The 16,800-nt window shown below is 35.4% G+C and overlaps 1 protein-coding gene across 1 annotated transcript in view; it reads right to left on the bottom strand.

Annotated features, from left to right (window-relative positions):
• Positions 1-14,982: 14,982 nt before the first annotated feature.
• Positions 14,983-16,800, bottom strand: part of LOC150075040 (uncharacterized) — a 302,603-nt gene continuing 300,785 nt past the window's right edge. The window contains exon 5 of the mRNA XM_090389065.1: positions 14,983-15,311. Within this exon, the coding sequence (XP_090245191.1) occupies positions 14,983-15,311 (329 nt within the window). The remainder of the gene's footprint in view (positions 15,312-16,800) is intronic.

Here is a 16,800-nt window from a genome sequence, read left to right on the forward strand (position 1 = left end):
AATCTTGTTGCCCTTCTCTGTACACGCTCAAGCAAATCTACATCCTTCCTAAAATGAGGCCTCCAGATCCGTACGCAGTACTCAAGGCGTGGCCTGACCATTGCCTTATACAGAGGGACAATCACCTCCTTTTCCCTGCTAGCAAAATTCCTATATATCATTGACAAAACCCCATGACTTGCTCTGACAGCCTGTCTGCATTGCTCAGAAAACTTCATATCTGACTGCACAATTACTCCCAGGTCTCTTTCATTTTCTACCACCTTAAGTGTAGTACCACACATTTGGTACATTTCTCTGGGGTTATTTCTACCCATATGATACATTGCATTTGTCAAGGTTAAACTTCAATTGCCACTTCTCAACCCATCTGCCCAAATTTTCTAGATCCTGATGCAGTAGCACACTGCCATTACCGTCATTAACAACCCTGCCAACCTTTGTATCATCTGCAAACTTCAACACTATGCCTGATATATTGTCATTAATATCATTGATAAAAATACAAAACAACAGTGGACCTAACACTGAACCCTGTGGGACTCCACTAATAACATTAGTCTGCAATGAGCAGTGTCCATTGATTACCACCCTCTGCATTCTCCCACTCAATCCTTTTATCCATTGTAGCAATTTACCCTTAATACCATTCTGCTCCAATTTGTACAGCAGTCTTCCATGCGCAACAGTGTCAAAAGCTTTCCTGAAATCGAAGTATATGATATCAAAATTATTTTTGCATCCAGTTCCTTTATAACCACATCCTAATAACCAATCAAATTGGTCAGACAAGACTTTTCCTTAACAAACCCATGCTGTGTCTGAATTATTGCTGCAGTCTTGTCTAGATATCCTGCAATGCATCTTTAACCAGTGACTCCATCATTTTACCTGGAACAGAAGTTAAACTAACGTCAGTAATTACTTGTGTCACCCTTTCGATCCCCCTTCGTGAATTGGGGATACATTTGCACATTTCCAGTCCGTGTGGACCTCTCCCGAGTCCAAGGATGCTTTCATAATTATGGCTAAGGGTTTGCTTACTTCCTTTGACACCTCCTTTAATATACCTGGATAGATCCCATCCATCCCAGGTGCCTTTCTTATGTTTAACTTCAACAGTTTCTCCTCCACTTTACTTTCAGTTATTACAAAATCACTAAGCACGCTGCCTAAAATTTGATAACCTTCTGCCATTTTCAAACTGTAATAATTCCTCACGTGTGAATGTAGATGCAAAATACTCGTTCAGTTTGTTTGCTATCCAAGCAGGATCATCAACAGTCAAACCATCGATATCAAGTGGATCAATCAGATTCATCCCCTTACTTTTAGAGTTTATATAAGTAAAGAAATCCTTGCTGTATTTCTTAACATCCTTTGCCAAAGATTTCTCGTAATCTGCCTTCGCCTGCCTAACCTTCTTTGTGACTTGATTACAGACTAGCTTATATCTGCCATAGGCTTCTGTGTCGCCTGATAATTTATATGCATCCCACGCATTTTTCTTCTCTGTCACAAGTCTCATTAGTTCATTTCATAACCATTTAGGCCTAAACCTTGAACAATATTTCTTAATAGGTATGAAACCTTTTAGTAGCTTCCACGATTAATTCCTTGAATGCTTCCCACTTAGAATTTGCTGTTGGTAACATCATCAGTTGATCCCACTGTACAGAATTTAAAAACTGTCTGAGACCACTGTACTCACCTTTATGGAAGCAAAAACACTATCCTTTATCCGTGATGGTAATTATATCTTTAAATGAATCCCACATCAGCACACTGTGATCACTGTCACCTAGTGGTTCCTTTATATGCAAATTCTTAATACACAAATGATCACTGCTGATAACCAGATCAAGAGCATTACCCTCGCTGGTTGCCTCTCGAACATGCTGCTGCAGAAAACAATCATCCAATAAATCCACAAAAGTCTTACTAGTGTGCGAGTGACCAACCCACAAGTTCCAGTCAATATCTGGGAAGTTAAAATCCCCCATTATAAGATATTCTGATTTACTAGCCCACTCTATTTCTCTGTACAATTGTTCGTTGTACTCATTTGAGTCATTAGGCCTATAGCACTCTCCTACTCTTATTTTTGCTTTTTCAGTGCTTATTTAACCTTAAGTTAATAGGTTAAATAAATTCAAGGAAGAACTAGACAAACTATTGGAGGGAATGGATAGGTGAAATGTGAATTTTTTCCCCCTTCTTATCTGTGTAATCTTTCTTTCTTGCATCATTTGCCAGTGCTGATAACAGAAAAGCTATTCTATTATATTCCCATAAACAGCAATTGAAAATGAGTCAAAGCTTGAAAAGAAGTAATTTTTGTTATAATTTAGCTCAATAGACAATGTTGTTAATTACTTTAAAAGATAATAGATTAAAACTCAAGATATATCCATGTCATTGAAGGAATGCCTAAAAGAAAAGGGGAGAGGAGAATTTTTGAAAAAGCCGTGATCCCTTGCTCTTGATGGCACACACTTACTGGTTCTGAAGCTCATTCGCTTTCTAACACACTAGCAACCATTTCACAAAGTAAAGTTGTCAAGTACTGGGTCGAAAGTTAAAATATCAACAGCTTTGGCTATCAAGTTCAAAAGATCCTGATCAGATTGAAAATTTATGGACTGAGGTAAAAATGAGAGTAGCTCCAAAGAAACTGATCAGTGGCTTAATATCAGGGCATTTCTAAAGAATATGGGCAAAATCTCATCAAGACTATGCCATGCAATACTATCAACCAGAGGATAGTCAAGTGCTAATTTCTGCAATTGTGAGTGAAAAATGTTAAACATATCAACGCAGTAATTAATTTTGGTGATTTTTGTTATCATGTATTGCCCGAAGAACAAGTCCTATAAGTATTAGTGAACTCACACAGAAATTTAAATATTCTCAATAAAACAAACAATTTGTTGAACAAATACTTTTCAAAATTCTTTATGCTCAATTTTCGGAGCATTGCGTGTGCAGGGTGATTCAGAATTGATGAAAATTCTATGGTGTACTCCTGCCAATAAAAGAATTGAAAACGTGCTTAGGAGGTTTTTTTTTTTTTTTTAAAGAGCTTCGATTTTCTAAGAAAATTACACATCAAAGCTTCATGATGTCGCTTCCAATACTGAATAAAAGATGCAAAGCTGACATCGTTACAGTGGAATATGGTAAACAATGAAAAAACATGACACTATTGATGTGTATTCAGAAAATTAAAATAAAAAAATAATAATAATAATAAATAAAAATAAAATAACATGAAATTTCTACTGATTTACAGGCACCACAGCCTGCATTGTCTGTAGAAAAATGTTGCATGTCTCAGCAAGAACTTGCATTGCCCGAAACAATTATTATTCATAATAAATGTTAAATGTGACTACTGGACACCAAAACTCATGCATTTGCACATCAAACAATTAACAATCACCTGCCCTCTGTAAGAGTATAATGGTTTCTCCAATATTTTTCCTTATGGAGGATGCCCTTATTATACCCTTACATTTGACGACTGAAGGGATTTATAAAGGTCTCTTCAATCGAGGCTGTAGTCCATCAATTTCAGGTGGAGGGGTAAAGGTTTACCCCTCTGGATTTATTCTGGGTTTTTTTGCCTGCACCTACATTCAAATTGGTCCATGAACATATACAAACATAATACGAAACAAAGCAAGTCTGAGTCACTGATGCTCCTAAAAATCAACGTCACAACATTTAACCAGGCAGCTGCAACATTTTCCATGTTCTGTTATATATGTTATAGTTGATATATATCTGATATTGCACTCACTCAATATCAGCTACAGGAGCAAATAGAATTCTATAATTAAAATTGAGTCAAAACTGTTATGTATTTGTACAGATTTTTAGCATTAGCATTAGCAGAGGCATTTGATGCAAGAAAGCAAGCTTATGCAGCATCAGCCAAAAAAAAAAAAAAAACCCACTTCCACTTCATCCCTCTGTTCGTTCAAAATACCTGTCCAGCTGAGCCTTAAACTTATTTAGGCTATCAACCTCCACCACAAGGGATGGAAGTCTGTTCCACCAACCAACCACCCGCTGGCTAAAGGCAAATCCTACATCTGTCTATCCTACATCTGTCTTTCCTCAATTTGAATTTATGCCCTCTCAGGTGATTTTTCTGAGCTAGAGGACCATGTGCATTGGTTTAATGATCTGGCCATGCAAACTGCATTAATGTAACATTAACATTGTGTTCCTTTTACATTGTTGTTGTTGTTATTTGGTTTTTAGGAGCATTAGCAACTAAGGCCATATTGCTCCGGTGCGGTGGTCATTCCCTGACCTTTCCGCATTCTCCGTATTTGGTGGTGACGGGCTCGAACCCCGGTCTAATCAAGAAGCGTGTGCTACGCGCTGCTGCTGCTCCTTCCCACCTGGCTACGGAGGCGGCTCCTTTTACATTATTTACTGTATTCCACAGTAATCATGCTGACCTTGCATCCTTTTATCTGATATCTCAAGTGACCCGATGAAACTTTAACATAAGTTTTTCGAAAACTCCTAACCTTAATATACAGGGTGATTCAAGTGATGTTGTGGCAGACCCCAGGGTTTCTCCCATTAGCCAAAATATACAGGGTGATTCAAAAGTCTCTCACTCAATATCAGACAGGGAATAATGCGCTGATGGCTGGATCAGCAGTTTCCAGGTTCCTGGCTTGGTCGCCATGGTCCGGTGGAGTAGTGTCCGAGGTCCCAAGACCTCAGCCCACTCAAAATTTAATTGTGGGGCCACTTGAAGGCCATGATGTTCCAGGAAAAAATACAGAACATGAATCACCTAAAGGAATGCATTCGAAATGCAATTACGTGCATAACACCAGATGTATTAATGTGAGCTCAACATGAGTGGGAGAGACACATCTGTACGTGTTTTCAAAGGAATGGCAACCATGTTTTGTGAATAAAGTTAGTTTGTTAAAAAAAAAAGTGACCATTTTCCGTATGTATGGAGACTTTTGAATCACCCTGGAAAATAATATTATGGGATACTTCAAGTAAAAGGCAGGGGAGTCCATCTTGCTTATTTTTAGGTTTAGGCTTTTTCTGGGGGGGGTCCCTTCAACAAAGGGGGGGGTCCCTTTGTTGAATTTTTGCAGAAATATGTCAGTTAAAATTGGACGAGGTATTTCTCTTTAGATATCATATTTAATGAATTTTGCCAATTAAACTGCTTTTTTTTTTCTCATTGGGAAAGTTGTTTCCTGTCTGTATCTGTGGGTTTTTTTTTTTTTTTTTGGCTGATGCTATATAAGCTTGCTTCCTTACATCATATACCTCTACTAATGCTAATGACATCATAAGTGTATAAACAAATGTAAACTGATTTTATTTGAACTAAAAAACAATGGCTAGCAACAAGCTTATACAGCATCAGCAAAAAAAAAAAAAAAAAACACACACACAAACTTCATCTGTCCAATTCCCTCTCAAACAATTTATCTAATTCTTCCTTAAATTTATTAATTTATTCAACCTATCCTCTTACACATCACACCCGGGGGAAGTTTATACTAACAATGAATTACTCTATGGCTGAAAGAAAATTTTTGCACATTTGGCCACAGCCATCCTTTTTCAATTTATATCACCTTATGTATGTTTTCAAAAAAGCATTTTACTCAATCCATTTAAAGCTCTAAACACTTTAATAAGGCTTCCAACTGTGACTTTCAAAATTGAAATCTTTCATTGTAAGAGTATCCTTTTGTGTCCTCAACTAATCTTATTGCTCTTCAGGTCACCATTCTTACAGACCCACATCCTTCTTAAAATGAAGCTTCCAGCCCTCTATGCAGTACTCAACGTGTAGACTTATGCAATTGGATAATAACCTCCTTAGGATAGATGTGTGGTATTCTTGCATGGCATGGATGGGAGAAGTGTATAGTGTGTATGTGTTTTTCTGATTCTTTATAAGCTTGCTTCCTTGTATCATTTGCCACTACTAATACTAATATGGGAAAAAAATGATAATCTGCTGTGAACTAATAAAAGTTAATTTTTTTTTGATCCACATCTGATTATCACAAATTTCCATTTTTGAACTGCTACTATCTGCTATTTTTACAACAAAAATCAATGACAAAAGCAACTGGAATAACTATTTACAGAAGAAAAGCTCAAACATGTTATTTTTCCAATATATTTCACAATAATCAAATGACAAAAGCAAACATACCAACACCACTCAAAGAAATTTTTCTAAACACATCCACACAAAGTTAAGCATATGTTTCTATTTAAAGTAGTGAAAAAAGCCATCTAGTGACCAATGTAGCCATCAGTAGCCAAATTATAACTATATATATATATATAAACTTCATTTCATGAGCAGATCTCATAATGCTAATATTGCTGAGCATTTACTTGTCTATAAAACAAAACTGACAACAAAGTGTGCATGCACATACCAGATATGGAAGGGGGGGACAATTTTGAAGTGATGTCTGCCTGTACTACATACAGACAATATGTATTTTTCAGGTAGTGTGATAGAGTTCAAATCTCTACACTGTTTGCTAACTTTATTCTATGATATATATTTGTCAGGATCAACAAATATGTCATAAATTGAGAGCTTCAAGGGAGCAATATATGTGGAATTGCTGAAACTGTCATTTTTGTTAACAAAAGAAAAAAAAAATTTTTTTTTTGATTATGCTTGACTTAGAGATTGCATAACACATGGCAAAAATTATCAAACCTAATTCTCAAACTTAAACTGTAACATAAGTAAACTCCAGTGCTGACTGTCAACACTGGATTTTTATGAGAAAGAAGCTGTTCATGTTGCTGATGATTTGAAATTCAAAGGCATTGCCCTTTACAAAACAAGAAATCAAAATGCATCACATAATTGATCCAAAAATAATTTTATAACATTTGAAAGGAATGCATGAAGAAAAGTTTGCTTTCTCTCTCTCTCTGAGCAAAATTCAAAATTATAAATAAAATTTGGAGTTTGGTCACTTTAACTTTATAACTTTTGTCAAAGATTCCAAGCAGCAAAAAGACAAAGAAATCTCTGCATTTCTCTCTCACTCTCTTGGCTTCATTTCAGTTTTGACCAGTGAATGTAAGTTGGGTTTTGATTTTTAATGGTGCATGGGCCTATATAGTGCACCTTTGTCTAAGGTGGTTTATTTTGGTTTGTCTGTGCTCTGACCCACCCCACTTGATTTTTACTTTACTTTTGTTGGCTGTCTATAGTTTTGTTGTGACAGTATTAGATTGCTATAACTGGTTATAGTAGTGTATTACCTTTAAATAAAAGAAGACAGCTGATATGGCTTTGCTATCTCCTAATATTTTCAGAAGCTGGATTGTTTCATAGGTATTGCATTGTGTTGTGGACTTACACTGAGTGATCACTGAATTATGACCACCCCTATGAAAACTGAATGCAACCAATTGACCACGTGAGTTACAAGAGTGCGGAGTTAGTCGACCTACATAGCACAGATAGGGTGCAAGTGGTTCAGTAGGTAGTAAAATTCCAAGGTGATGGGTAAAAGGAAGGATTTACCGGACTTTTATAAAGGACAGATTTTGGGTGCTCGACGAGCTGGTGCCTTGATTTCCAAAACGGCTGAACTGGCGGGGGTGTTTGAGAGCCACCGTAGTTAAAGTGTACCAGGACTGGCATCAAAATGGTCAAACAATGATGCGGTGGCAAAACTGCAAAAGGTCAGCGAAAGGTTGATGTTAGAAGTGAGCACCAGGTCCGACGACTCGTACAGGCAAACAGGTGCAGCACTATTAAAGAATTGACTACCCAATACAACATGGGCCAACCCGGAACAATATCTGCCATGACCATGTGTTGCATGCTTGCACATATGGGCTATACCAGCAGACGACACCTACAGCATCCTCTCCTAACCAAGGTTCATCGGTATAAAAGACTCACCTGGTGCAAAGAGCATGCAAGTTGGACGTTAGAAACTGGAAGAAGGTGTGCTGGTCAGTTGGGTCACGTTATTTACTCCACACTGTGGATGATCATGTACAGATTTGACATCAACAACATGAGGCTCTTTATCCATCATGCATGGTATCAAAAGTGCAGGGCCGGTGGAGGCAGTTATATGGTGTGGGGCATGTTTCACTGGCAGGAACTTGGAACCTTGGTGCATGCGGAACAACGTATCAGTGGTCTCTGCTATCATCAACTGCTTGCTGACTGTGTACACCCGCTATGTTACACTTTTTCCCAGAATGGCGATGGTGTCTTCCAAGATGACAATACACCGAGCCACTGGGCACTTGTGCAGGAATAGTTTGAGGAACACAGTTCTGACTTCCAGCATATCACATGGCGTCTGAACTCCTCCCACAGAGCATTTGTGGGACACTATGGAAAGGTATATCAGGCATCTGGATACACCAATCATCTCCATAACTGCATTGCTGACTGCATTACACACAGCTTGGTTGGCCATACCTCCCGACCGCTTCCGACATCTTGTTGAATCAATGCTATGTCGGATAGCTGCTGTACTGAAGGCAAAAGGAGGATCTACGAAGTATTAGGTAGGTGGTCATAATTCAGTGATCACTCAGTGTATGTTGTGTCACAGGCAGAACATTCTAATATAAAATGTTTAACTGATTGAGGAATAATATAGTTTCAGCAGTGAGGCTCTGATGTTCTGACTTTGAATGCATGCATTCTGTGTGTGTTCAATTCAGTCTAGCCAGGATAAATTCTTGTTTTTGGAAACTACAGTAGAATCCCATAAATCTGGCATGCTTGAGACCCAGAAAATGGCAGATTTTTGAAAATTCTGTTTTATTATTATTATTTTTTTTAACGTTATATAAATAGCCTACATATTGAGAGGTAATTTGTTATTTTTTTTATTAGATAATGCAGCAGCTCTGATTCTTATAATCTCCAGAGAATGATGGTCACCAGCATTAAGCCAAAATGCTGCCGGACTGGACAATGCGCCTGCCTAAAACATAACAGTTGCAGTTCGAATGCTGTCTGCAGTATGGGTGTTTTGATTGTCCAATGTTTTTTAATATGTGGTATAAATATTGCAATATAACTTCTACAATCGAATCCCCTTAAAAACTAAATGCACACTGTTGTACTTTAAGTACTGCGAACTACACAAAATGCATGATTTTATGGATTGGAAATAAACAACAACGACATACAATCTAGGAAATATGTAGAACACAAATTATTAATAGAACATTTTATTTTAATTTTTTTTTTTACGAAAACCCCAACCATGAAAGGTATTAGAACCTACAGTACTTAGTACCATGCTTGGGTTGGAGGTTGAGAAGATGAAAGAAGATATTTGTTGACATTAGACTTGAACTTCTGTAGACTGTAATTTTCAGGAAATACGTACGAAGGAAGGTTGTTCCAGAAAACAGCAGTTGAATGAATAAACGAGGAAGATGAAAAGTTGGTTCTGTGAGTTTGAAGTCGGACAGTAAATGGATGTTCGCTGGTGGCAGCACGTGTTCGGACTGTTTTGAAAGAGAAAGCAGGAATTATAGAAGCCAATTCAGAAGAACAATGCCCATGGAAGTATCTGTAGAAAAGGCATGCAGCCAAAACAGTACATCTATAAGACAGTGAGTGGAGAGACTCTGTTAAAGAGGAGTCATTAATTAACCTAACTGCCCTCTTCTGAATGGAATCTAGAAGCCCGAGGTTTTGGGGGCACTGCCCCAGATGTGGGAACAATATTCCATGGTAGGGCGGATTTGCAATTTGTACAGAGTGAACAGCTGTTTGGAAGAAAAGTAACACTGAGAGCGAAAGAGAAAACCAAGTTTTTTAGATGCAGAGGAAGCAATATTTGTAATGTGCTTGTGCCAAGAGAGATTAGAAGTCAGGGTAATCCCCAAAAGAGATGTATAATTTTGCCTAGAAATTAAAGTGTCACCAAAGATAAGCATAGGAGCAGAAGAATCCTTTTTGCAAGATATAAGACAAGACAGAGTTTTAGAAGGATTGAAATCAACTAAGTTGTCTTTGCCACACTGGAGAATTGCCTGGAGATCAGCATTTAAGGAATTGGTAGTGGATATTCTAGAAGTTGAAGCTGATTGAGCAGGGAAAGGTTTCTCAAAATGGAAAGTGGAATGCAACGTGCTATCATCAGCAAAACTGTGGATAGGATTTCCAGTCAATGGAAGAATGTCATTAATATACAAGAGGAAAAGAATGGGGGAAAGAACTGAACCTTTGGGGGACACCAGCATTAGCGGAAGAGTTAGAAGACATATGAGGTGGTCCTTTATGACCACATCATAGTATCCAATCAACTTGGTCAGACAAGACTTCCCCTTAACAAACCCATGTTGTGTCTGAACTATAACTGCAATCCTGTCTAGATGACCCTGCAGTGCTTCTTTAACCAGTGACTCCATTATTTTCCTGGAACAGAAGTTAAACTAACAGGTCTGTAATTACTCATGTCAACTGTCAATCCCCCTTTGTGAATTGGGGATACATTTGCACATCTCCAGTCTGTTGGGAGCTCCCTTGAGTCCAAGGATGCCCTCATAATCATGGCTAAGGGCCTGCTTACTTCCTTTGCTCCATCCTTTTAATATAACTGGGTAGATCACAACCACCCCAAGTGCCTTTCTTATGTTTAACAATTTTTCCTCCACTTTGCTCTCAGTTATTACGAAATCCTTTAGCTCCCTGTTACAGTTTGATAAATTTCCGGCATTCTCCTCCTTTAATTACTCCTCATGTGTGAATGTAGATGCAAAATACTCATTTAGTTCGGCAGCTATCAGAGAATAATCATCAACAATCAAACCATCGATATCCAGTGGACCAATCTGATTCATCCCTTTGCTTCTAGAGTTCACATAGGTAAAGAACTCTTTATTTTTCTTTGGATCCTTTGCCAAAGATTTCTCGTAATCTGTCTTCGCTTGCCTAACCTCCTTTGTGACTTGATTACAGACTATCTTATATCTACCATAGGCATCTGTCTCCTGATAATTTATATGCATCCCATGCATTTTTCTTCTCTGCTGCATCTCATTAGTTCATCTGTCATCCATTTAGGCTTAAACCTTGAACAGTATTTTTTAGTTGGTATGAAAAACTTAGTAGTGTCCAAGATTAATTCCTTAAATGCATCCCATTTAGAATTTGTTGTTGGTAACATTATCAGTTGGTCCCACTGTACAGATTTTAAAAACTGTCCAAGACCAATGTAGTCACCTTTACGAAAGCAAAAACCCTTCCCTTTATCCTGATGGTAGTTGCAAATTTGAGTAAATCCCACATTGTCACACTGTGATCACTGACACCCTGTGGTTCCTTTATCTGCAGATTCTTAATGCATGAATAATCACTGTTCTTGTACAATCAACAACCACTGGAGAAATATTCAAAAAATGCCAGATTTTCTGGTTCTAACTGTAGTGTTCATCATGGATCACAGAAAATTATAATTAAGAATTCAGTTGAACAAATTTAGTTAACACTCTAAAGAGAATATTCATTGATATGCATTATTGCTGCTTGGATGTTCATCACAACTGTTAGCCCTCCTCTGTAGCCATTCAAACCTGTAACCTACACAGATTTGTGGTTTCTAAGATCACCAACTTGTTACATACAGCAAACAAAGCAAAGAATGATAGTAAAACAGATGGAATGAGAACATTACTATGCTTATAATTCACATTTGTAAATTGCTTTGATAAATATATTGCATATTATGATATAAATTTCACTGCTTTATTAATGCATCTGTTTATTTGGAGATGAAGTCCATAACCCCTTAAACCATTTGTTGAGAATAAGGAAAATGAATAAACTACTACACACACACACACACACACACACACTTTTTTTCCTTTTTTTTTATGAACTGGTCTTATTGCAAACATATTTTAATTTTATAAGGCTGATTATGTTCTAAGAGACTGGTATGCTTGCTCTGTTCTGTTATCCTATAACATAAAAGTTTCACTAGGAAAAATTGTGACAATAAGAATATGCTTTATTCAGTGGAAATTCTTTGGGGAGTGGTTAAATTTAATTATGCTCAATATTGCAACACTACTTGTTCATCACTGGTTATTTTATATATAAAGTTTGATTTTTCAAACCTTCTAAAGTAAATTACACTTCAAAAATCCTATGAAGGCTGAGACTACTAATTTCACCTTAAACACCTATTATCATGACCAAAATACTGAATAACTTTTTTTTTAAAATATCTATACTTCAAACGGTTAACATTTAAGTATCAATTTTTGAAATGCATTTCAAGAGAGCATCACTAATTTTGAAACTACAAGGATTTAATAAGAGTTATAACAATAAGTCATGGTTTCAGTTCCATTTATCAATTATACAGGGACCTGAGCACTCCTTCCCCACCAGAGATATTTACTGCTACAAATGGAGAAGGTAAAAAAATAATAAATAAAAATAAATATTAATAAATCCCTTTAAATATCTTCTTTTCTCAATGCTTCTTTATATTATTACTGTTGGTATTAATTTCATGCGGACACAGTTCAGAGCGCCATTGATTTCTTTATCACTACCATTTTCTTCAAACTTTGGAATAATGTGACACTGACAATATTAACTAAGACTATGATAATGTACTTTTTTTTTAATTCCTCCCTAACCAATATTTTTTCTTATTTGTGGTGTTTCAACCACAAATAAATTATTTTGTTTTCAAAATAACAAAGTTTCTGTAGTTTATAATCTTTCATTCATGCAAAAAGTAAATGAGGTGGATGGACACAAATCATAAACAGAGAACTATGAAAGTAAATAAATCTGCTTTTAAGTTAGTTAATGAAAAGTTAAGAAAGATTCACAGTAATGAAAGATGTTTTATTTTAATAAATTTGGGTTAAAAAAAACATTTTAAAGAATTCATTTCACATTCTTTTAGTCATCATCAGGCTGTCAACTTTGTGATAGCAAGTTTCACTCTGCATATTGTACAGTGCCAACTGCTTGTACTTTCTGGTCTCATGAGAAAGAATCTGTTATTAACATGTGGCTATATTTATATTAAATTGGTTTCATTAGTTTTCAGTAAATTGGGTACTTGCACTAAGACATACTTTTTGAACATCTGACAGATCTGATAATCCCAAGAATTTAATTTATCTATTAAAAACAGAACTGTGTGGGCACTACATTTTGTGCAAAAGGAAACCAAATTTTCAGATAAATATATTATGGAAAACTAATGAATCAATATCCTAGACACTGAAGCATAAAACACTTCATGGAAAGTATTTATTAAGAAAATAACAGAAGAAAAATTTATAAAATTGTGTTATGATCATGTAAGGCTTTTATGTTTCTCCATGAGATGCCGCTGTAAGGCAGCTTGATATACAAATGTTTTGCTACACACCATACACTTATAGCGGAATACCTCTTCATGGAGTGTACGATGCTGATAAAGATTTGTGATGTGCGAAAATGTCCTGCCACAAATATTACATGAATAAATGTTCCTGTTGGGCTTATGGCAGTCTAAATGTCTTTGAAGACACTGCTTGCTGAAAAACTGTCTCTTGCACACGGTACACTGGGGCTTTTCCCTGAAGCTTGTTCTCCTACCTGCTGCTTGCACGTTTCGCCATGTTATGCGGCTTGTGACGACACCTGAAAGTTCATAGCCACGATTGTAAATCTAATGGCACTACACAGTTGGGCACTATTCTAAAAAATTCTTAACAAAATAAACACTTCATTTGAAACAAGTACAAACTGTACTTCAGAATGAATTACTGATACAACTGCATCAGAATGAGAAAATTGAATTCATTTAACCATATTATTATTATATGATGAACAAAATTTTATCTGGGTCAAAAGTTTGTAGTTATTTGTATAATAACTCAAAGAAACAAGCTCCATTACACACTACTTTTCTACTCCCCCATATCACTAAAATGTTAGTTAAATATAATCTTATGGAATATATAAAAAAAAAAAAAAAAAAAGCAATGGACCATGAAAGTGAATACTTAATTTTCTCATTACAAAACATACAAGTATATATCGAAATATGCAGCTCTATACAGATTTTGAAAAACTAAAGGCCTTAATATCATTTTTCAAAATAATTATTTAATCTGAAAAAGGAACATCAAAGTGAGGACTCCACAGACAATACCTAATAATATAAATGACCTTATCATGCTGAATGAATTCAATAAAAAAAAAAAATAATAATAATAATAAATAAATAAAAAAATTATTAATGGAGCTTGAAATTAAAAAAAAAAGAAAAAGAAAGTAAAAAGAAAATTTAATAAAATAAACATGAACAATACACTGCAACTTGTGTAATTGAAGCAATTATCCAGCTCAAGAGCCAAATGAGTATTAACAAATCAGAAAATAAGGCAACTGCTTTTCTTTTATAATTTCTGCTGTCTTTGAAAATATCACTAAAACTTTTCCATAGGACTCATTATACTAAAATTATACTAAATTCTGTTGAAGAAATAAGCTAGTCAAGCAAAATATTTCACAATCTTAAAAAATGTCCTATTTAGTAATGTAAGCAAATTAAAATAAGATCTACATGTAACTCAATTAAATATTGTCAAAGTTCTAACCAGGAATTGTGAAAATCATTGAAATTTATATTCTTTTATAGCTACATAAGCATTTGTTTTACAGCATGTTCTTAAAAGAAAAAGAAACAATCCCATCACAGAAAATAATTCTGAAGCAGTTTTATATGCAGTTAAATTATGACCAAGCTATACTAATTTAAGAGAAAATTAAAATGCTTTTCTTTTCAGTAAAACTGAAAGTATTCATTTTGAAAAGGGGGGAAAATTTCATGAGAAATTTTTTTTTTTAAATAAGCAAAACAAAGACATCACTATGCAACTGTGGATGAGAAAAATTTATGCGAGTATATATAGTAATATCCCAAGTAACATTTGCTATTTATTTGTATGTTTTTCAGCAACATGCTTCTGAAGAGCTGCATGGTAAACAAACGTCTTATTACATAATGTACACTGGTAACGGAAGACTTCTTTATGTACAATACGATGATGGTAGAGCCCTGTGACATGAGAATAAGTTTTTCCACAAATATCGCAAAGGTAACGTTTACGGTTGATTCTGTGACGATCTAAATGTCTTTGCAGACTTTGTTTGTTGAAAAATAGCCTCTTACACACCATACACTGTGGTCTTTCACCAATAGTACAGCTGGGATTTGATGTTTCTTGGGCATTCTGTTCTATGAAATGGCTTGTAGAATAACCTGAAATGCGATAAGCATTATTTAGTGTACTATATGTAAACAGGACAACAACAATTTGTCCTTGTTCAAAATAGTTAGCACTTATTTTTCTATGAGGAAGATGGGATATATCTTTTTACATATTGAATAAAAAAAAAACAAAATATTTCCATGTGAAACAAAACATTTCATACATAATGACCTGCCAAGATGAAATGGGATTAGAAATAATAAATGGATCTATTGAAACTCTAATAGCATTCTGTAAAAATTTCTAATGCGATATATAGTCTTATAAAAAAAACGAAACAAAAACCAACATTTGTTTCAATAAGTATTAAACAACATTTAAAAATGCGTGCTTATGTAATTTAATTCACAAAATATAGAACACTGCTTTGCTTCCCAGTTACTCAAAATTTCAAGTTGATTCAAATTATTGAAAAGGTGCTATGAAAAGATGCCATTTTGCCTGAATGGTAAATTATAACTCGTCACCTCTCTTCTTTAAAATCACTCCTTTGATTAGCTATAACTTTCTTTCAAGAAACATTTTCCTTTAGTTCCTCTATTAAAAATTGGAGAAATTTCCAACAGAGTCAAAATGGTCCCCAGACACATACAACCTTTTTTGTGTAAATACCACAAAGTTAAACCCTTTAAGACTAGCCATATTAATGTTACTTACTTGCCAAGATTATATTCTATAAGTTAGTCTGTTAAAGAGAAGAAAATCATTGAAAATACTGACATGGAACAAGAATAAACAAATCCAAAGGTTTAACTCATAACTTAATCCTATTCCACTTAACAAAGTTGAAGTGCACTAAATGTAAATTCACTAATATTCACAATATTATCCTAAGGATCAGATGAAACATTAACAAAGACAAATGTCAAAAAAGCTAAGTTTTATAAAACTGCAAAAAAATGTAGTGCATTCTATGACAGTACACTACTCATTAGTTTATAAGACTCAAATTTATAGAGCTGCTCCATTGCAAATTTGTATAAAGACAGGCAGAAGAGAATAGCAAACAAACTACGATGTAAGCAACATCTGATTCCTGAGCAGCTTCAATGCTATAAAGTAGCAGACAGCTGACAGAATGTGCACATGAAAGTAAAGCATGGGCACTGAAATCGCATTTCTGTCATAACGATAATGGACATCTTGATGATATACAGGATGTGAATGAATAGCAACACTGATAAAAGATAACTGTAGTATTTGCAAATATACTGGCACTGCACATCCACATTATGACAGTTGTGTATATATCTGTAAGGAGTTTACAGAACAACCAAGTTGTTCCATAACAGTCAGCAATCCATCAAGAACCAATCCATCAAGAACCATCTGCATGAAGCAGGATTCACTCTACCCTAAGTTCCTGTACTCTACAGTGAAAATTAAAATGCTGCGTACAATTTGCTCTTTTGCATCTTCATCAAACTCCTACTGAATAAGAATCTGCACTCACCAGCAGTGAGGTCAGAGTTTTGAAGG

This window comes from Mastigoproctus giganteus, chromosome 14 (assembly GCF_048544385.1).
Source record: "Mastigoproctus giganteus isolate SK-2022 chromosome 14, ASM4854438v1, whole genome shotgun sequence".
NCBI lineage: Eukaryota > Metazoa > Arthropoda > Arachnida > Uropygi > Thelyphonidae > Mastigoproctus > Mastigoproctus giganteus.